Source organism: Aquarana catesbeiana, linkage group LG02, assembly GCF_042186555.1.
Source record: "Aquarana catesbeiana isolate 2022-GZ linkage group LG02, ASM4218655v1, whole genome shotgun sequence".
NCBI lineage: Eukaryota > Metazoa > Chordata > Amphibia > Anura > Ranidae > Aquarana > Aquarana catesbeiana.
The window spans coordinates 694,392,613-694,414,963 of NC_133325.1; the positions used below are offsets into that span (position 1 = coordinate 694,392,613).

Here is a 22,351-nt window from a genome sequence, read left to right on the forward strand (position 1 = left end):
CTCAAGGAGCTTACAATCTAAGGTCCCTAACTCACATTCATATACTAGGGCCAATTTAGACAGAAGCCAATTAACCTACCAACATTTCTTTGGAGTGTGGGAGGAAACCGGAGTACCCGGAGGAAAATCATGCAGGCACAGGGAGAACATGTAAACTCCAGGCAGGTAGTGTCGTGGTTGGGATTCGAACCAGCGACCGTTTTTACTGCTAGGCAAGAGTGCTACCCACCACACCACTGTGCCGCCTGCATTATGTAATTAAAAAATAAAATAAAAAATTACATTAAAGAAGAAAGTACGAAAAGTTGTAATATGAGTGCCAAGATTTAAAAAAAAAATTTAATTTAGAACTAAATTAAAACAACTTATTTTATTTCAGTGACATAGTGTGTGGCTGAGTCACCACATTCTTATTTCCTTAGACAGCTGCATATTTAAAAGTGACATCAATGGTATATTCAGCGATGACCAGCACATGGAATGTTTCCAGCAAAACATCTCCACTGAGAAATGTAAATGGTTTAATGAAAAGAGCAAATAAATAACAACACAAAGATAATTTTACATATTTTATCTGGACAACATATGAACTAATAAATGTCATTGTAAACCAACAAACAATTAGGGGCACTAAACTTTACCACTTAATTAAAAAACTCCCAACAGTGAATGGTTTGCACTTAAAGGACCATTCTGATGAAGGGAAAGAGCCCTAAAATGGGTCAGTGATGACAGAGATAGAAGGGAAGGTAGATAATGTCTGCAAGTTACACTCAGTGTGATTTCCAATGTTCAGCTGGCAATGAGTGGGCGCTAAATTCAAGACTGAAGTCATTACCAACTTCAAGCCTTCTGTACTTACACATTCAGTACTGTACTTTAAGAGGAGTCTGAATGTTTGAAACGTCGCCAAAACATGGACATGTTCTAGCTGGTGCAGCTTTCTGTTTCTTACAGTGTACTTTATTCTCCCTGAAAGAAATACAGCCATGAGACTGCTGAATTATTGATAAAGTCTTTCTACATTTTATTATAGATTATACATTTTATCTATAGATTATAGAGAATGGTGAGCCAGCATTTATCAATGGATTGCATTGGTTTTCCGTCATGGGTGCCTGTAGTAACCTGATAGTACTAAATAATGTGAGGATATGTAATTAAGGCCACCTTTTTGCCTCTGCTGCCTATGGGTAGGTGCATGCTGCTGGATTGACATGAATTTATCACTTTACTATACTGGATGTATTGGACAATAATTGTTTCTGACTACAGAGTGCCTTTGGTTTCCCTTTGGTCATGTTGCACCATTAGATGTAAAGAGATTTTAAACAAAGTAATAATGTTTTCCGATGCCTCTGTGATAACATTCTATTGATGCAAAAATACATAAAGATGAGTGAGCCTTTTATATGAGAACCTCAGAGAATAAGATTAAACGTGTTGCCCACAGCAAGCAGTCGGATATCATATTTAATAAAAAAACATCACCAAGCTCTGTTTGCATTTCAATTGAGTACAAAACATAACGTCAGTGAAGGTTTCATTTTAATTTTATTTATTTAACAGAAAGTAAAGAACATACACTAAATAATCCATGACTATGTGTGGAATCAGTAAATTCATTATGTGTACATATTAATGACAAAGACTTTCAGATATAACAATGCTACTATGTGGCAAATAAAATCTATGAGCTGTTATATTTTTGATTACAAATATATCATTTGAATTGGATATTAGGAAATTAATATTATCCATTTGTCCTGGTAAACACTGTCACGGGAACTGAAAGTGAGGAATATTTTTGAGTAGTCACCACAAGAGAAATATGTGAAAAACTTCTGATGGGAACATTTGTTTTGGTGACAACTGTCTAAGATGGGATTTCCCTCACTTTTTTCTCTCGCTTCCTGTTGTGCCCTAAAGACAGGAAGTGAAGGGGAATCTTCTCAATGGCTAAAAAACAAAACAAAAAAAAAAAAAGCTTAGAGGTTAACATTTTTCTACTCTATGGCTACTGGATTTAGATATACTTTATTGTGCATCTCTAGCTAAAACTTATTAAGGGATACACTTTAACTGTATAACAGAAATTTAACTGGTTGTTACAGGTAACATGTGAAATCTTAATTTCTTGCCATTTCACATGTAAGGCAACTTCATCAAAGTCCAAAAAATATGCTCTACTCTGCATTTGAATATTTAAAGTGTTTATATCACATTTCAAATCTAAACTTGATGGCCACTGCCCAGGCCTATTGACTGAAATACAGATGGGAGACGGATGTGGGGTACATGGCGGATGAGGATTGGGAAGAGGCACTGGCCTCCTGTAGATTGGTATCCCGTAAACTGCCTTACTCACCTTTATATTCTCCATAGGTCCTACCTAACACAGACTTGCCTTTCCAAATATAAATCGGACCACAGCCCGGCTTGTCCTAAATGTGGAGACCCAGGGGGAACATTCTACCACCTACTATGGTCCTGTCCCTCCCTTCAAGGATACTGGTCACAGGTGGTTAAATTCCTCCATGACCACATGTGATCTCCTGTGAACCTATGCCCCTGTCAGTATTTACTGGGTCTCCTCTCCATTCCCCAGGAGGAAAAGTATCTTAATATATTCTTGCAGGAAACCCTATTCTTGGCCAGGATGCAAATAGCTAAGACCTGGATAGAAGAGTCACCCCCCACCATCCATCAGTGGATTAGGGGCGTCAACTCCACCCTCTCATGCAAAAAAATACTTTATTCACACAGGAGTTGCCCGACTAAGTACAACAAAATATGGGACAGGTGGCTGGAGGACCCCTCCACTTGCACTGACGAGGAGTAATCCTCATTTATCATGCGCATCTCCCTGCATCCCTTGCAACACACACCTACTTTCCTAACCACTGTGTATCTTTCCTAGACCGCTGCATACCAAGCTATGGTGCACAGTACTGAGCTGTCCCTTTACACCCCTCATCAGGATACAATCAGCTCTACTAGCTATAGTCACAGGTACCCCTTGGTATCTTACCCATTATTCATTCTGTATGGCTATCCCATTGCTTTATTCTCATGTATAGTGCCGGTTGCACTTTGTGCTTGTTTGTATACTTTAATATGCTCAAGAAAACTCCATTTTGATTAAAAGAAAAAATAAATAAATAAACTTGATGCATAGCTGAAAATGAATTTGGAAGTGCCCTGCTAAACAACAAAGAGCTTCTTATAAGTAACACAGCTTTTTATATTGTTGTGTCTACCTGTCCCAGCAGTCTTATACACCACATGTACATGTTATGATATCATTAGTAATGGATGACTGTTCTTTACTTAGATCATACAATCACTATATTTGGGGCAGTGATGTTAGTGATGTATCCACAAAAATATTGAGCTGTCTGTAGTTTATTATACTTGGAACAAGATATATTTTGGATTGAAAACCCTGTTTTACCCTAACCACATCATCACAATAAATACATGTAATTACATACATCAATACATATATGACATTTTGTGCCCCATGGTCAGAATCTTATTTTACAATAAAAATCAAAATTTTGGTTATAATACATATATCATATATATCACCACAAACAACTTGAACTGTTACTTGGTTAACTTGGACATAACCATCATGCTTTGCAGTATTGCCAAAGATATCTGCATATGCCATGCTGACACACTGCATTCTGAAGCCCTGGATTTGCACTGCTATTGACCACTGTAAGCATAAGGACCATGTTGGAAATTCTAATGTCCATACAGAAACAGAACCTCTAGCAGTAATATATACCATTCACAGATTCTCCAAATTACTTTCTATTGACTGGGTAATCATAATTACCAGATGCAAGAGCAATGTAAAGTAGATTAAGATCCAAAAAGAAAATAGAAAAATTGTTAGGCAGATCAATTATTGGACAACAAATTGAAGAATAAATCATTGTGAGAAAACAGGTCAGGTGTGGCTCAGGCTTGAGGGTCACACTTTGCATAATTAGTGAGATACAACTTGGCACGTTATGTGATGTAATTACTTATTAAAGTTTGTTGAGAAAAACTGACATCTCCTTTAAATGTGATTGCTTTAAAATATCTCTAAAAGTCTAGGCAAGTAAAAGCCACATGCTTAATATTAAAGCCTAGTGCAAAGGCAAGGATTATGTACATAGCACCTATCAGCACAACACATGAATAACTATCATCAAACTTTGACTGTGTGCATAGGGCAACTTGGGCAAGTATAGAATTTTTGATTGCTCAATTGGATTTTGGAATATTAGGTACTTGTCCATAGAAAACCCTCTTCTACCCTGCAGCCATTCATTTTTTTCCTATAATTAGGAGTGTGCCCCAGGAAATAACATGAGTGCTACTAGCTCTAATATATAGTGATGTAATACCCAAAATTTTATGACTGCTCTAACAAACAGACAGGAAAGGGATATGATCTTGGCCTTATGCTTTGGAAACAGTGACAATAGCAATCAAATTCCTTGGACTTAGCATTGTGACTGTCATTACCGGGTCCCATAAGCCCAGTTCTCTCTGACTCATCCGTGTAAAACCAGTTGTAAAGATATTTCCATCTCTGGTAAAAATGGCACGCATTGGTCTCATCCCCTCGTGGGGGGCACATTTCTCCTGTGAAGGTGAGGATGAGAGGTAAGGTGGAAAACACACTGGTCATAACATGTTTTTAGACACAAAGGCTCGCTGTCCTGGCAGGAGGAACAAGACAGTATGTTACTGACTCCTAATCCTCTGCAGCTATAGTTTCCAAGGTGACCCTGGATGAAGAGCTTCACAGATTTGTCAAGAATCCAGAAACGGCTGACATCTCTGACAAAATGTTTTGACCATTGTTTGCAAACTGCACAGTTACTATTCTTTAATTAATTTCAAAGTGACACTATGCAGTAGTAGAGTGTTGTACTGTGTAAGCCATTGATTAATGCAAGAAGTGTGGAGTTTAATTAATACATTTTATTGGCCATCTTGAGCTATTATAGATGCAAGCCTTTTGAATAACTCAGGTCTCTTCTTTTAGTAATGTATAAAGCCTGAAGAAGGGACCTGTGTTATCTTGAATGCTTGCATCTTTAATAACTCAAGTTAACTAATAAGGATTGTCATTTTAAAATATGCTTAACCCGAGTCACCAGATAACTTGCCAATTTGTGAAGTATAAAGACTGCAACAGACTGATCATTTTGGGATGCCTTAACTTTCTCTTTTACAAGTGCAGTAACAGGCTAGAACTACAGATAAGCCTAAAGAGCTTTGGCTACATCAAGATTATTGTTCTTGTGGTAGCTACTTTACTATGCTAATAATAACATAATTAATGAAACTCTAATGTGACATTCAAGAGAATGCAGCCAATCAATTCAGTTGGAATAATAGCTATGCTCAGATAAAATTGGATAGATTGAGTGCATATTATTTCCAACTTCACAATTCTAAACTGCACACTGTACACGTGGGCTATACATGGCCATGGTATGGAAAGTCATATTAAATTGCAGTAGGGACAAGCTATAGAACCTACATGTCCAATAACTGGGACAATTGGGTTCCCAGGTGGCTTGGAGAAGCTATAAAACATTGCAAAAGTCCATTTAAATGTGGCTTACTACTTCCAGCTATTAAAAGTCAAGGTTTGCATCTAACTTGAGCTGCCTGGACCTGAATAAAACAAATTTCGGACAGCCAGCATCTCACTAAAATGACTACTACCACTGAACTAATTATCCCCCAAAATCACTCTTTGTATTATATTAACTCTGTTAATGTAACAAGACAGTCTATAATACATTTTTTCCCAATGTCACATTTAAAAGAGAAAACATAGAAGTGTTAGTGCTGTGGACATCTCTATTGCTATAGTTTGAGCTGATCATCTTTCACTAGCTTTTATGAAAAGCATCCCAAGAGTACTCTTTTTACCATACTGGCAGTGCAGTGGCAAATTGGAGGTCAGTTTTGTCCCAAGTGCTTTTTTAGCACACAGATGTCAGTAATGTCAGTAATAAAGAGCTGCATTTAACTATTGATCGAAAATATGCTCATTACCTCATCACATTAGCAGTCACCTTGGTATGACTATAGACCTCAGGAAGTCAGTATACGTAAAGATATTTATAGGTAGAGTAAAAAAACATGCAGAACACCTTCTCATACCGGATCCCACAGCGCCAGCTGCCGCTCACTCATTCTGCTGAAACCGGTGGTGAATATTTTGCCTTCAGATGTAAAAATGGCTTTGACTGGTCGAGCCCCTTCATGTGGCCCACTTTTTTCCTAGTTGTTGGTTAGCAGGTTAAGTTCACCACAGCAAATTGAAAACACAAACATGCATTAAATTAGGGTCACACTAACAAACACAAAACATTAAACTTAGTTATTTAGTGACACACTGGGAAGTAAAGTTCAATCTTGTCTTCAATCAATACAGGAACAGTCTATAATATGTATTTCTTTGTGCCAAGCCTAGTGGAACAGAATACAGTCATGTGCAAAAGTACACCCAATGAAAATTGTTGACTTTTTCATCATACAGATTTAAAAAAAGGCAAACAATAGATCTGCATTCAAACAATGCCTACAGATAACGGTGAACTACTTGAACAAATGGCACATAAAATTGACATGGCCTATACAATCTCATTATCAAAATAATCGAAATTGCAGATGTCACATAGAAGACGTGTGTACACTCCTACATTTGCCACCACTTTAAATCCAAGAAATTAGAATCTGGTGTTGCAGATTAGGTTTATTTAAACCTCAGATCTCTAGAGTGGATGCTTATGAGTCTGTTAAGGGATTAAACGTGACCACCAAATTATTTGAAATTTATCATTGTACTCTAAGGAAAATAATCTTGTGATCTGCAGGTAACTATGACAACAGTTGGTGTTAACGAAAGAGATTAGCCCATTTAATCCTGCATGTGAGGTTTACTCTATAAAAAAGAGCATTAGATCAAGGCTACATTGAATATATAAACAAAGACCAGGCCTTCTGGAACAAAGTGCTGAGGACTAATGAATCAAAAATTTAGTAGACATGTTTGGCGCAAACTGAAGACAGCATTTCAAAAGAACCACCTCATACCAACTGTGAAGCAAGGAGGTGGAAATGTTATGGCTTAGGGTTACTATGCTGCTTCAAGACCCGGGAAGCCTCCAGTCATCAGTCATTTATGAATTCTGCACCATATCAAAGTGTTCTTGAGCAGAATGTAAGGCCACTTGTCCAAAAGCTGAAGCAGAGTTGATGACAGAGACTGGATAGGTTATGAAAAACACCTACAAGGTGTCATTACTGCTAAAGAAGGCAAGTATATCACTGTAATCTGTAGGTACTGTTTTGGGTAAAGATTAAGGCTGGGTTCACACTATTGTGAATTGGATGCGGATTTCTCCACATCCAATTCACATAGCAGGAGAGTGTGACTGGCTCTTTATGGAGCCGGTTCACACATCTACGCAGCAGCTCCGGTGTGAATTGCACAGGAGACTTTTGGTCCTTTTCAGGTCTGAATTCAGCCAAAAATTCGGGCTGAAATTGGACCTGAAATGGTGAATGGGGACGCACCAAACTCCTGCTGTGAGCCAGAGCGTGCTGCAGTGGGAACCCAGCCTTAATGTTTGCATTTTGAAAAAGTCAACAATTTCCATGGGATGTAGTTACTTTTTCACATAAATGTACATTAGTAACTATAACAAATAATTTGTCAACTAGCTTTACAAGAGTATATACCAGGCTGAAACAGAACTTTCCTTGTTATGTCTGGGTGTATGTTAGTAGTCTATAAATTTGAGGGAGTGCTTCTGGGAAACCACTGCTGTCAATCAAATCCTGTAAGAAGGGGGGTGCACCTATAGACAGGTTCTGTAGCGAGCTTGCTATAGGGACACACAGAGCAGAGGGGGAGCCTGTAGCGCTGTCGGGGGTCCCCAAAAGGGGGGTCCCCAAAGGAGGAGGTTCTGGGCTTCCATAATCTATTACAGAGAGGCGATTTGAAATATCAGTCTAGAACAGGGTTTCTCAACCTGGGTTCTGCAGAACGAGAGGTCCCCAGGGGTTCTGTGGTTCCGTGGCAATCTGCCTGTCAGTTGCAGGCAGATGACAGGTACAGTAGGGACAGAAAGTATTCAGACCCCCTTAAATTTTTCACTCTTTGTTATATTGCAGCCATTTGCTAAAATCATTTAAGTTCATTTTTTTTCCTCATTATTGTACACACAGCACCCCATATTGACAGAAAAACACAGAATTGTTGACATTTTTGCAGATTTATTAAAAAAGAAAAACTGAAATTTCACATGTTCCTAAGTATTCAGACCCTTTGCTCAGTATTTAGTAGAAGCACCCTTTTGATCTAATACAGCCATGAGTCTTTTTGGGAAAGATGCAACAAGTTTTTCACACCTGGATTTGGGGATCCTCTGCCATTCCTCCTTGCAGATCCTCTCCAGTTCTGTCAGGTTGGATGGTAAACCTTGGTGAACAGCCATTTTTAGGTCTCTCCAGAGATGCTTAGTTGGGTTTAAGTCAAGGCTCTGGCTGGGCCATTCAAGAACAGTCACGGAGTTGTGAAGCCACTCCTTCGTTATTTTAGCTGTGTGCTTAGGGTCATTGTCTTGTTGGAAGCAAACCTTCGGCCCAGTCTGAGGTCCTGAGCACTTTGGAGAAGGTTTTTTTCCAGGATATCCCTGTACTTGGCCGCATTCATCTTTCCCTCAATTGCAACCAGTCGTCTTTTTCCTGCAGCTGAAAAACACCCCACAGCATGATGCTGCCACCACCATGCTCACTGTTGGGACTGTATTGGACAGGTGATGAGCAGTGCCTGGTTTTCTCCACACATAGCGCTTAGAATTAAGGCCAAAAAGTTCTATCTTTGTCTCATCAGACCAGAGAATCTTATTTCTTACCATCTTGGAGTCCTTCAGGTTTTTTTTTAGAAAACTCCATGCGGGCTTTCATGTGTCTTGCACTGAGGAGAGGCTTCCGTCGGGCCACTCTGCCATAAAGCCCCGACTGGAGGTGGAGGGCTGTAGTGATGGTTGACTTTCTACAACTTTCTCCCATCTCCCGACTGCATCTCTGGAGCTCAGCCACAGTGATCTTTGGGTTCTTCTTTTCCTCTCTCACCAAGGCTCTTCTCAGTTTGGCCGGACTGCCAGCTCTAGGAAGGGTTCTGGTCGTCCCAAACATCTTCCATTTAAGATTATGGAAGCCACTGTGCTCTTAGGAACCTTAAGTGCAGCAGAATTTTTTTGTAACCCTGGCCAGATCTGTGCCTTGCCACAATTCTGTCTCTGAATTCTTCAGGCAGTCCCTTTGACCTCATGATTCTCATTTGCTCTGACATGCACTGTGAGTGAATGAATGAATGAATGAATAATTTGTAAAGCGCTACAAATTGCGAACTGAATCGCCTCAAGGCGCTAGATGTATTCTCTGTGGCCAGCTTCTAGAAAAGGAAGGTCTTTAGTTTTTTCCTGAAGGCCTGGTGGTTTTCTTCCATGCGGAGGTTGGTTGGGAGAGCATTCCATAGTCGAGGTCCTTGGACTGCAAATCTACGTTCTCCCTTACGTGAGCTGTAAGGTCTTATATATAGACAGGTGTGTGGCTTTCCTAAACCATTCCAATCAGTATAATCAAACACAGCTGGACTCAAATGAAGGTGTAGAACCATCTCAAGGATGATCAGAAGAAATGGACAGCACCTAAGTTAAATATATGAGTGTCACAGCAAAGGGTCTGAATACTTAGGACCATGTGATATTTCAGTTTTTCTTTTTTAATAAATCTGCAAAAATGTCAACAATTCTGTGTTTTTCTGTCAATATGGGGTGCTGTGTGTACAATAATGAGGAAAAAAAATGATCTTAAATGATTTTAGCAAATGGCTACAATATAGCAAAGAGTGAAAAATTTAAGGGGGTCTGAATACTTTCTGTCCCCACTGTAGATCACATCCCCTCTGCTAACACATGCAGAGACAGGCAGGGAAGTGGCTGTGATAGAGTTGGCTGTGGCGTTCTGTTCCTCACCAGCCACTCCTCCCCTCCTGTACATCTCAGGTGCTTGTTTGTGACATCATCCAGGATGGACAGAATAGGAGGAGGGGCCGTAGGGAAGGGTGCACCACTAGAGGGCTGATGAAAGCTGCCTCTACATACAAATGAAATTGGTACAGTAGTGTGCCTAGTTGTGTGCCCTACAATGTGCTCTGCAGTCTGTCCCATGTAATGTGCCCTGCAGTATGTCCCGTTGTGCCCTGCAGTCTGTCCCATGTAATGTGCCCAGCTGTGTGCCCCGCAATGTGCCCTGCTCCCCTCTCACGTAATGTCCCCTGCTCCCACATAATGTGCCCCGCTCCCACATAATGTGCCCTCCTCTCTTGTAATGTGCCCTCCTCTCTTGTAATGTGCCCTTTTATCTTGGGTTCCTCCAAGGTAAAAAAGGTTAAGAAACACTGGTCTAGAATTATTCAGGTTACAGATCTAACTAGAGATTCAATTACACAGAGCGCTGCTTTGCAAAGAATAGGTTGTGTACCACTTTTGACAAATGTCCTCTGTTCAAAAGAGCAAGCCTTTGGGCAAACTTTAGGTAGGCTGAGACTTTCGTAAGAGAACTGCAGCCCAGACTGAACACAATCAGCAGATTACATAGACTGGCTCCAGTTACCATTATAAAGAAGGCTACACCCTGATTTGAGAACTACCTAGGGGAAATAATTGTGGCAGTGTTAATTGACATGGATAGAATGCCCATGTGGACTCATACTGGTGGGATATCTGAACTGCTAGAAGCTGTGCTAGTTATAGGTCAAGAAGTATTAGATTGAAACACATAACATGCAGTGTCCAAATCTTCATAAAAATAAAATATTAACAATAGGGATGAGCTCAGTATCAGTCTGAATGTTAGTTTGGACTGAACACTGGCTGTTCAGACTTACATCTGAATGTTCAACGTCTAGGGTATTCAGCGTGGACAAACATGGCAGCCTCAGGCTGTCAATACTTGCTAAGGAAGCAGCAACTTCTGCATCCTTACCAAACACTGACATCACCATTCACATACATGGCTAGAAATCCCCAGGCACATAAGTAAATGGGCAGGGAATGGAATGGGTTACATGATTGCCCAGATATGGCCACACAGCCATATTTGTGCAATGGTTGTCAAAGAAGCAGTGGCTTCTTTGACGTCCTTACCAACCACTGATGTCACCCGCCCATTAATTACATGACCGGGAATCCCCAGCTACATAAGCAAATGGGTGGGGAATGGAGTCTTATATCATTTCCTAAATATTGCCACATGGTCATATTTGGGCAATAATGTCACCACCATTCCTTCATATAGCCTATGACCGTTCAGGAAGCTGTCATTCAGCTACCATCAGTGTTACCATCAGGGATTGGCGACAGTGGACATTCTGATTATGGATTTACAAAGGACTTTTTTGGGTGATTTTTTTTTTTTAATAAAGAACTAATGTTTGGGTGTCTATTCATGGTGACATTTTTTGTTAATTAGTAGGGGTTCTATGTACCCCATGCTCATTCAGGTGGGGGGGTGGTATTTCGGCACCCCCTTATTATTAAAGGGGTCTTCCAGATTCTGATAAGCCCCCTCCCTGCAGACCCATACAACAGCAAGGGGACAAGGTGCTTTGCCACCCCTTTCTTGGCCAGCCAAGTTGCATGCTTGGATTAAAGGTCTGGTATGGTTTTTTGAGGGTTTTTTGAGGGGACCTTACACATATTTTTTTTTGCACATCAAAGGGTCTGGTATACATTTGGGGGGGGGGGGTCTATACATTTTTTTTCATTCTTGCTCTAGGATATGCTACAACAATGACATTTACAAAGATAAAAAATAACAGTTTAACCGCTTGCCGACCAACCGCCGTAGTTATACTGTGGCAGGTTGGCCTGGCTGCACAAATCACCATAGCTATACGTTGGCTATTTAAGACGCTATAGCAGGCTGCCGAAGCGTGTCCCAGGAGACGATGCACGTGCTTGGCGGGCGCAATGTCTGCTGGGCACTTGCGATCGCTCCTGATAAAGCGAGAACTGGGATCTGTGTGTGTAAACACACAAATCCCGGTTCTGTCAGGGAATCGGGATTTGTTCACTAAGTAGGAAAACACGATCTCTCTCCTCCCCCAGTCAGTCCCACCCCCCCAGTTAGAAACACACCTAGGGACACACAATTAACCCCTTGATCGAACCCTAGTGTTAACCCCTTCCCTGCCAGTGACATTTGTACAGTAATCAGTGGATATTTTTAGCTCTGATCGTTGTATAAATGTCAATGGTCCCAAAAAAAGTGTCAAAAGTGTCCGATCTGTCCGCCGCAATGTCGCAGTCCTGATAAAAATCGCAGATCGCCACCATTACTAGTAAAAAATAAAAATAATAATAAAAATGCCATAAATCTATCCCTTATTTTGTAGACGTGATAACTTTTGCGCAAACCAATCAATACTGCGATTTTTTTTTACCAAAAATATGTAGAAAAATACATATCGGCCTAAACTGATGAAGAAATTAGTTTTTTTACATTTTTTTGGGGATATTTATTATAGCAAAATGTACAAAATAGTGTTTTTTTCAAAATTGTCGCTCTTTTTTTGTTTATAGCGCAAAAAATAAAACCGAAGTGGTGATCAAATACCACCAAAAGAAAGCTCTATTTGTGGGAAAAAATGACATCAATTTTGTTTGGGTACAGCGTTGCACGACCGCGCAATTGTCAGTTAAAGCGACACAGTGCCGTATCGCAAAAAATGGCCTGGTCAGGAAGGGGGCAAATCCTACCGAGGCTGAAGTGGTTAAATTGCCAGCAAAGAAAATTTTAGTGCTGGTTACGAAAAAAAAAAAAAAAAAAGCACAAAACCCTCGAAAATTCCTACTCAGTATAAAACCAAACCTGAGGGATCTGCTACGTATTTTGGGGGACCTTTGGGGTCTGTTTCAGAGAGAGGTCATTTGACTGCAATTTAAAAAACTATTTTTTTCCTTTGTAAATGCATTGTTACATGTGCCCCGGGGTATTGCCCACCCCTTTGCAATTATTTTTACACCTCATTCTCTTCTCTGCCTCTGATTGCCACACTGACATTCTGACACTGGGAACCACTGGGCCTGGTATCCCTTTCATTAGGGAATCTGTTGGGAAATGGGTCTGCTCATACATATGTTTTATAAATACATGAAAATTGAAGGGTAAGTGCAGCGTAATAGTTAGAAATAGAAAAAGATGAATGGATAGATATCACAAATGTCCATCAGGACGAATCCATATTATATAAACTTTCAGTGACATGAAGCGGTCTTGTATAACATCTTCACCCAAATACTCAATTGCGCTTACCAGATTCATGGACCTCTGCAGAGGGATGATGGTAATTCCTGGTGATGTCTCAGGAGAATATCACTGAAGCCTGGAGATCCTGTTATCCAAGGGGAATAGACCAGCCGTCCAGCAGGACGATATCAGAGATATAAGCCGCCAGGTAAATGAAGATGTGGGGAAGACAGAGCTGCCATGAAAATCCATCAACTGGGCACCTCTAACAGAAAGTCCACATTCACAATGAAGGAACGGCAGAGGTAGGGGGCGACATTGGTCACACAAGAGCCATCTTTGTAAGCTCCCCAGTCAGTGCTATATGGTTTGCCTCAACACCTCTGTCACTTTAGCGGGACAGCTTGGCCCTGGCTGGTCTGTTTTCCTCTTTGGAGACTTCTTAATCTGTTGGACGAACGTTCTTATGTTTTCTTATAAATGGCACTGTATCTTCTGGAAGGCCTCCCAGGTGCATTTAAAGTGAGGAGAGCTGCACGGGTGGGCGGGGTCTGCAACCTACCCTACCTTTGCCGTTCCTTCATTGTGAATGTGGACTTTCTGTTGGAGGCGCCCAGTTGATGGATTTTCATGGCAGCTCTGTCTTCCCCACATCTTCATTTACCTGGCGGCTTATATCTCTGATATCGCCCTGCTGGATGGCTGGTCTATTCCCCTTGGATAACAGGATCTCCAGGCTTCAGTGATATTCTCCAGAGACATCACCAGGAATTACCATCATCCCTCTGCAGAGGTCCACTGAATCTGGTAAGCGCAATTGAGTATTTGGGTGAAGGTGTTATACAAGACCGCTTCATGTCACTGGAAGTTTATATAATATGGATTCGTCCTGATGGACATTTGTGATATCTATCCATTCATCTTTTGATCATTTATTCAATTTCTACCTATTGCGCTGCACTTACCCTTCAATTTTGTATATTTTCCAGGCATAAGTGATTACCTGTAGTGTTCAGCTTGCATATTTTATTTTTGACTGTACTCATATGTTTGCGCTGATTGTTATCCTTTTTTTATAAATACACGATCCAATGACTCACACTCATAGTTAGTCACTTTTTGATTACAGGTAACTTAAGTGAGCAGGTGTCCTAAGTGAGTCTGTATAGCCGGGTGACAACTGACACCACAAAGGTTTCCTGTCACTCATCACTACCTGAAACCTTATGTCACTGTACCGTCATGTTTAATTGACCATCTGACTGCATTTGATGCTTGAGAGAACCCGGGTGTGTGTAATTTTAAATGGCAAGGTTGCCCTTTTTATCATCCTGCGTTGTCTGCTTATTCTATTTCTGCGTTTTGAATACTTTTGATACCAATAAAGTTTTCTGTATATAGTGTGAAACCGCGGTGTGCCTCATTCGCCTCCTCCCCTGTTTAACTCCTATGGGTTCCTTCCCAACCTTGCTTTACAATTATTTTTACACCCCCTTGCCTATTAGCCCAGAAAATGGGCAATTTTCATTTGACAGATTCGGCTCTCATTCATTTCAATGGAGTTCAGGTTCGGCACCAAACTTCTTTGAAGTTCAGTGAACCCCTGACAAACCTAACCCAGGTCAGTTCAGCTCACCACTAATTAACAAGTATAATATATGTGGAAATCAGACCTTGCATGGGTTATGTTGGTGGAAACCACTGACCAATGTATGAGTACCAATAACAAATGAAATGACAATAAAAGTGTGCTTTCTAGCAAGCGTTTAGCACAGGGGGCAATCTGTAGGTTTCCTGCATGTACACAAGTAAACAAATCTATATCCTCTTACAATTTATCTTAAAGAATCACATAAATCAATATACAGCGTGTTGAAAAAGTATTCATACCTCTCAACATTTTCCACCTTTTGTCATGTTAAAACCAAAACATTTAATTTATTTTATTGGGATTTTATGTGATAGACAAAACACAACGTGGCACATAATTGCAAAGTGGAAGGAAAATTATAAATGTTTTTCAAATTTTTTACAAATAAAATATCTGAAAAGTGTGACGTGCATTTGTATTCAGCCCCCCTTACTCCAATACCCTTAACTAAAATTTTGTGGAACCAATTGCCTTCAGAAGTCACCTAATTAGTAAATAGAGTCCACCTGTGTGTAATTTCTCAGTATAAATACAGATGTTCTGTGAAGCCCTCAGAGGTTTGTTAGAGAACCATAGTGAATAAACATCACGAAAGCCAAAGAACACACCAGACAGGTCAGGGATAATGTTGTGGAGAAGCTTAAAGCAGGGTTAGGTTATAAAAAAATAACCCAAGCTTTGAACATCTCACGGAGCACTGTTCAATCCATCATCCGAAAATGGAAAAGGTATGGTACAACTGCAAACCTACCAAGACATGGCCGTCCACCTCAACTGACAGGCTAGGCAAGGAGAGCATTAATCAGAGAAGCTGCCAAGAAGCCCAAGGTAACTCTGGAGGAGCTGCAGAGATCCAAGCTCAATGGGAGAATCTGTCTACAGGATAACTATTAGCCGTGCCCTCCACAAATCTGGCCTTTATGGAAGAGAGGCAAGAAGAAAGCCATTGTTGAAAGAAAGACATAAGAAGTCCCATTTGCAGTTTGCAAGAAGCAATGTGGGGGACATAGCAAATGTGGAAGAAGGTGCTCTAGTCAGATGAGACCAAAATTTAACTTTTTGGCCTAAAAGCAAAATGCAGAAAACGAACGCTGCACATCACTCTGAACACAACATCCCTAGCGTGAAACATGGTGGTGGCAGCATCATTCTACAGGGATGCTTTTCTTCAGCAGGGACAAGGAAACTGGTCAGAGTTGATGGGAAGATGGATGGAGCCAAATCTTAGAAGAAAACTTGTTAGAGTCTACAAAAGACTTGTGCTGCTGGAAGGTGAACCTCCGCCCCAGTCTCAGCGACCCTAAACATATAACCAGAGCTACAATGGAATGGTTTCGATAAAAGCATATTCATGTGTTAGAATGGTCCAGTCAAAGTCCAGACCTACATCCAATTGAGAATCTGTGGCAAGACTTGAAAATTGCTGTTCACAGACGCTCTCCATCCAATCGGACAGAGCTTGACAAATCTTGCAAAGAAGAATGGGCAAAAATGTAACTCACTAGATGTGCAAAGCTGGTAGAGACATATCCAAAAAGACTTGCAGTTGTAATTGCAGCGAAAGGAGGTTCTACAAAGTATTGACTCAGGGGGCTGAATACAAATGCACACCACACTTTTCACATATTTATTTGTAAAAAATTTGGAAAACCATTTATTATTTTTCCTCCACTTCACAATTATCTGTCACTTTGTGTTGGTCTATCACAAAAAAAATCCCAATAAAATACTTTTATGTTTTTGGTTGTAACATGACACAATGTGGAAAATTTCAAGGGGTATGAATACTTTTTCAAGGCACTGTAAAATACTATTTAGAACATCCTAGTCACTCCATACAATCACAAAACACATGCAGATCATGCATCTTACATAAGATTGTTGTATTGATTATAGAGATATAGATCAAAGATACAGTTACAGAAAATAAAGTATAAAAACACAATATCAGGAGAGCAGATACGCAACAGTCACTCCAATCTGAGCAAAAGACATAATTTATTTTAGAGAACAATGTATGCCCTGTCAAGGCACCATGCATCAGAGCTGTAAATAAAAGAAATACATATATCATATGCAAACAAGAAATTAAATGTTTAGCTGAAAAAATGAATAAAAACCAAGCGCTGATGTGGATAGATATGTGTGATATAAATAAATTGTGCTTAAAAATATATATATACCAATATAGTTAGTGCTATGATAAAATCAGTAAATTAAAGCTGCTATCAATATAGGGTGATCAGATAACCAAACTAATAGTACTAAGTATAAAATTGATGCCCTTTAAATAAATAGTGCACAATATGCTGCTGCGACTAAGCTTAAATCCAGGAATAAAAAATGCATACATGTGAATAAAATAGATAAATAATTATGGTGCTAATACATGTGTTAAAATTGCCAAAATAAATCTTCAAATTGGTGATGTGAAGGTAAATATAAATAAAATAATAATGACACTCTGAGTACAATGTCCAGGCAGAGATAAATAGTGGGGGAAAGTAAAAATAATTAAACAGTTCCTTCCCTTAATCCAGATTGATTGACTCACTGGGTTAGATCGTTTGTATCAGGATATTTAGTTTTTCTTGCATCCCACTTTAGCCATAATACTGCTGGTGATTCGGCTCTCAGGATAGAGCAAGCAAAGAAAAAATAGATCATTGTGCAGTGAACTTACTAGATAGTACACAAGTAAAACAGGGACAAGAGATACACTCACAAATTCACAAAGTCAGCCGCTGTGGACGAGGTTTCCCATAGAGAAACAGCTGCTGTTAACCTTCAGGTGTATTGCAGCACTGAACATCCTAAGCTCCTCCCACGCGTTGCATCACTGACACGTGACTTTTTGAAAAAGTCACGTGTCAGTGATGCAACGCGTGGGAGGAGCTTAGGACGTTCAGTGCTGCAATACACCTGAAGGTTAACAGCAGCTGTTTCTCTATGGGAAACCTCGTCCACAGCGGCTGACTGCAATCTGCATATTTGAATGCTTCTAATAGACTGGGAGTTTGTGAGTGTATCTCTTGTCCCTGTTTTGCTTATGTACTATCTAGTAAGTTCACTGCACAATGATCTATTTTTTCTTTGCTTGCTTTGCATAAAACCTTTATCCTGAGAGCCGAATCACCAGCAGTATTATGGCTAAAGTGGGATGCAAGAAAAACTAAATATCCTGATACAAACGATCTAACCCAGTGAGTCAATCAATCTGGATTAAGGGAAGGAACTGTTTAATTATTTTTACTTTCCCCCACTATTTATCTCTGCCTGGACATTGTACTCAGAGTGTCATTATTATTTTATTTATAGTCACGTCACATCACCAATTTGAAGATTTATTTTGGCAATTTTAACACATGTATTAGCACCATAATTATTTATCTATTTTATTCACATGTATGCATTTTTTATTCCTGGATTTAAGCTTAGTCGCAGCAGCATATTGTGCACTATTTATTTAAAGCGCATCAATGTTTAGCTGAACCTACATGAGTTATTATGTATGCTTAGGAAATTTTGAGAGGCAATTAAACGTTAACAGTATGGATTTAATAGCCATTATAATTGGACAGGAAATCTGCCAGCTACTGTAGTTTCTATCTGATATTTAAATGAAAACACTTGTCAAAGTCAAACTAATAGTCTGGCTTTAGTTTGGGGCATGCCAAAGCTGATCATACATTACAACCCTTGCATCTCCTATAAATTTGCTATGCAGTGAGCTTGGACATATACAGAAAACAGCTCCTGCTGGTAGATTCATCTGACCTCCAACACTGTCCCCGAAGCCTTACCCATCCAGCAGTGTGGCACCAATTATCTTTCAGGCTAAATGATACTCAGTGTCATTCAACCCACTGCCTGTGAGCGCAGTAAATCAAGGTTCTGCCCCCCTTGATTCAAAGGAGGAATGCTGCAAAGGGCTACTTTGTCATACTTTGCGCAGCTCAGTGTAGCATTTAGGACATCATTGGACCCGATAAATGATCACTCAAAAGGTATGGAGAATATTTTGATAGATGCAGAAGGTGATCTACGTAGGGCAGAGGGTGGGCAGCATTGGAGGGGGAACCTGATCACAAAGTTGGACTCTAATCCATTCAATATATATTTAATCAGGCACGTAATCATATTATACAGCTATTGGTACATCTAAAAAGGTGATTGTGATATGTGCCCACTGCTTGACAATGATAAAGACCAGACCCTATTGGCAAATAATATTCAGCCTATATTCTACAACTACTTCTAATTTCATATAGTACTAACTTACTATTTAGTTACTAAATGTCTACTAAGGAGCAGCCCTCAATAAGCTCAATCCAACTCACAAATGCTCTCACTCTGGCAGATTGCATACCTGCCAAATCACTAGTCTAAAACTATTGAGAAGTCAGTCTAATGCCCCGTACACACGGTTGGATTTTCCCACGGAAAATGTTCGATGAGAGCTTGTTGTCGGAAATTCCGACCATGTGTAGGCTCCATCGGACATTTTCCATCGGAATTTCCATCACACAAAATTTGAGAGCTGGATCTCAAATTTTCCGACAACAAAATCCATTGTCGTAAATTCCGATCGTGTGTATACAATTTAGACAAAGTTCCACGCATGCTCGGAATCAAGCAGAAGAGCCGCACTGGCTATTGAACTTCATTGTTCTCGGCTTGTCATACGTGTTGTACGTCACCAGGTTCTTGATGTTCATAATTTCCGACAAGATTTGTGTGACTGTGTGTAGGCAAGACAAGTTTGAGCCAACATCCGTCGGAAAAAATCCATGGATTTTGTTGTCGGAATGTCCGATCGTGTGTACAGGGCATAACTGTCTTATGTAAGTTTACTAACTTCAACTGTTAAGACTATAAAATTATATTTTGGGGTAAAGGGCCTTACATTTGGTACAGAACACAGAAATAAACACTGATCACTTTATATGTGTGCGGTAGAAAGAATGTATAGTTTGATTGTTACTTACAGCCACTATTTCTTGTTTCCGTGGATCAATGACTCTAAGTTTTTTATCCTTGCAGGTGGTGGTGAGGAGACTCCCATTGTAGTTCCAGCAGATGCTATAGATGAGGTCACTGTGCATCTCGTCTAAATTAATAAGAGCCTCACCGGTTCCCACGTTCCAGATAATAATAGCATTATCGCTGCCTAACAGCAGAGCACAGGTGAACAGATTTGTTAGTTTTACAAGCATCTGATTTTCAATACAAAAATCAAACATATGTTGCCAAATACTGTGGTTTCCCTGATGGTACCGTTTTGGGTTGCTGCCTCAAATTTAAACCAAGTCTGTAAAATGTTCAGACTAGCATTTCTAGCTACAGATCTATATATTAGTTTATACCCTGCAGCTGTGAGAGTCCTTTAGCAGGCAAAAAATACATTCACAGCACATTCTATTTCTAACATTTGCTGAAAATTGAATTTAGCTACAATATGTGAACCAGTGGAGGGTTTGGGAAGAAAGGAAAGCCAGACTGATTATCACAATAAGCTTATCAATGTTCTTAAAGGAGGAAGTTTGTATTACTGTACCTGCACTGAGTAGCACATTGCGGGCTGATGGGTGCCACGAGATAATGCCTACTCTCTTGGAGTGACCCTCCAGAGTAACAATGGGATCTGTTATTGAACGCACTGGTGTGTAATCTGGGATTTGCCAAACCTATAGACAGAAAAAGAAAGTTGTTCATATAGGCAAACATGTCTATTAAAAAGAGAAAAATTATGTGCTATTCATTAATTCATTGCATGTTCTTCTTTCAGACAAAAAAATAATTTTGATTTGCATTTTCGTCTTTTAAGTTTCATAAACAGATTTTCCTCTCCCCTTTGTATGTGTGTCAGAGTGCAATTAGTATCCTTGAACAAGTAACTGAGTCTGGCACAAACTACCCAGGCAGTCCATGCTCCTCCAGGTAGGGTATAAACGGAGGTGAACGTACCTATTCACTGACAGTCCCATTTTCAATGCAAACTCTATGGACAGGACTGCCTTACTGCTAGGTGCTGGAATATATGAAACCTTATTAGGGAGCAATGGTAAATGCTGCTGCTTCCCACCACAACTGGATTTTTTTTTTTAAATATATGGTTTATTACTTTTAAATATGTAATATAATACAATATAGTCCTTACATGTCCTTAAAAGTGTCATCAGTACATAGTTCCAGAAGGGTAGAGGTATACAGAATATGAATAGAGATCAGAAATTGTGGTTTCCTGAGAACTGTACTGAGGTTAGGTGTTAGGATTCAGGTCCAAAGGCACCAATATTGCTAAAGCTATTGGGGGATCCTCTGGTAGTGTGGGCCAGCTAGTACAAAGGAAGAACTGAATTAATTCACTTCTTCCACTCTAATAGAGTTGGAGGGAGAGATCTTGCTTGGTAATTACATTTATTTAGCATAGAAGTATAGTATCCTTAAAGAGGAAGTAAACCCTGGTGGGTTTTACTTCCTCTTTATTTCCCTGCAAAGGTAAAGCATAATGGGCTACTATGCATCGCATAGTAGCCCATTATGTGTCACTTACCTGACACAGAAGCCTGCGATGTCACTGCTGTCCCCACGAGCAGGGAGCTTCCGTCTTTGCCCCTCTTCCTTCCGGGGCTGCAAACTCCGGCTCTGTGACTGGCCGGAGTCATGTCACGTCAGTCCCGTGCATGCGCACGGGAGCCGCCAGTCACAGCATGACCCCTAATAGAAACAGCACAATGCACTGTAGTCATCGGTGCCTGTCTTTTTAGTAAATATCTCCTAAATCGTGGAGGTTTAGGAGATATTTCAAGCACCTACAGGTAAGCCTTAATATAGGCTTACCTGTAGGTAAAAGTGGTTGTACTGGGTGTACAACCACTTTAAAAAATACCTAATTTCATATTCCACCATTTCATAGTTCTGATATGTGTCTGTTGTACTGGTGTTAAAGTATTCTGTTCTCTTTGCATTGCTTCCTTTGTGTGAAATACCTTTCAAACTGACCACGCTAGGTATAGAAGCACATGCATCTCAGTGTGATCAGTTATCTGGCTGAGCTGAGAGCACAGCCTGCCTGACCTCCAATGGCCAAGACTTATGCTGACACACCCATTCCCTGGAAATATCAGTGTATTGCTATTTCTCCAAGAAAAAAAAAAAAAAAAATTATATATATATTATATATATATATATATATATATATATATATATATATATATATATATATAAAATCTTCAATGTAGTTGAGGAAAGCTGCACCTGGTCTGCAGTTAATGAAAAGTAATCTGGTCTTCCCACCCACTGACCATACATATGAGAAGAGAGTCCGGAGGATAGTTGCACTTAAAA

The 22,351-nt window shown here is 39.9% G+C and overlaps 1 protein-coding gene across 2 annotated transcripts in view; it reads right to left on the reverse strand.

Annotated features, from left to right (window-relative positions):
* Positions 1-22,351, reverse strand: part of CORO6 (coronin 6) — a 150,155-nt gene that overhangs the window by 19,877 nt on the left and 107,927 nt on the right. Inside the window, exons 4-6 of one of the 2 annotated variants that reach the window (XM_073616844.1) lie at positions 20,559-20,688; positions 19,990-20,171; positions 4,528-4,647 (exon numbers count right to left, since the gene is read on the reverse strand). In XM_073616844.1, the coding sequence (XP_073472945.1) occupies positions 4,528-4,647; positions 19,990-20,171; positions 20,559-20,688 (432 nt within the window). Of the gene's footprint in view, positions 1-4,527; positions 4,648-6,186; positions 6,307-19,989; positions 20,172-20,558; positions 20,689-22,351 lie in introns of both variants that reach the window. The other variant, XM_073616843.1, reaches the window with a different exon arrangement.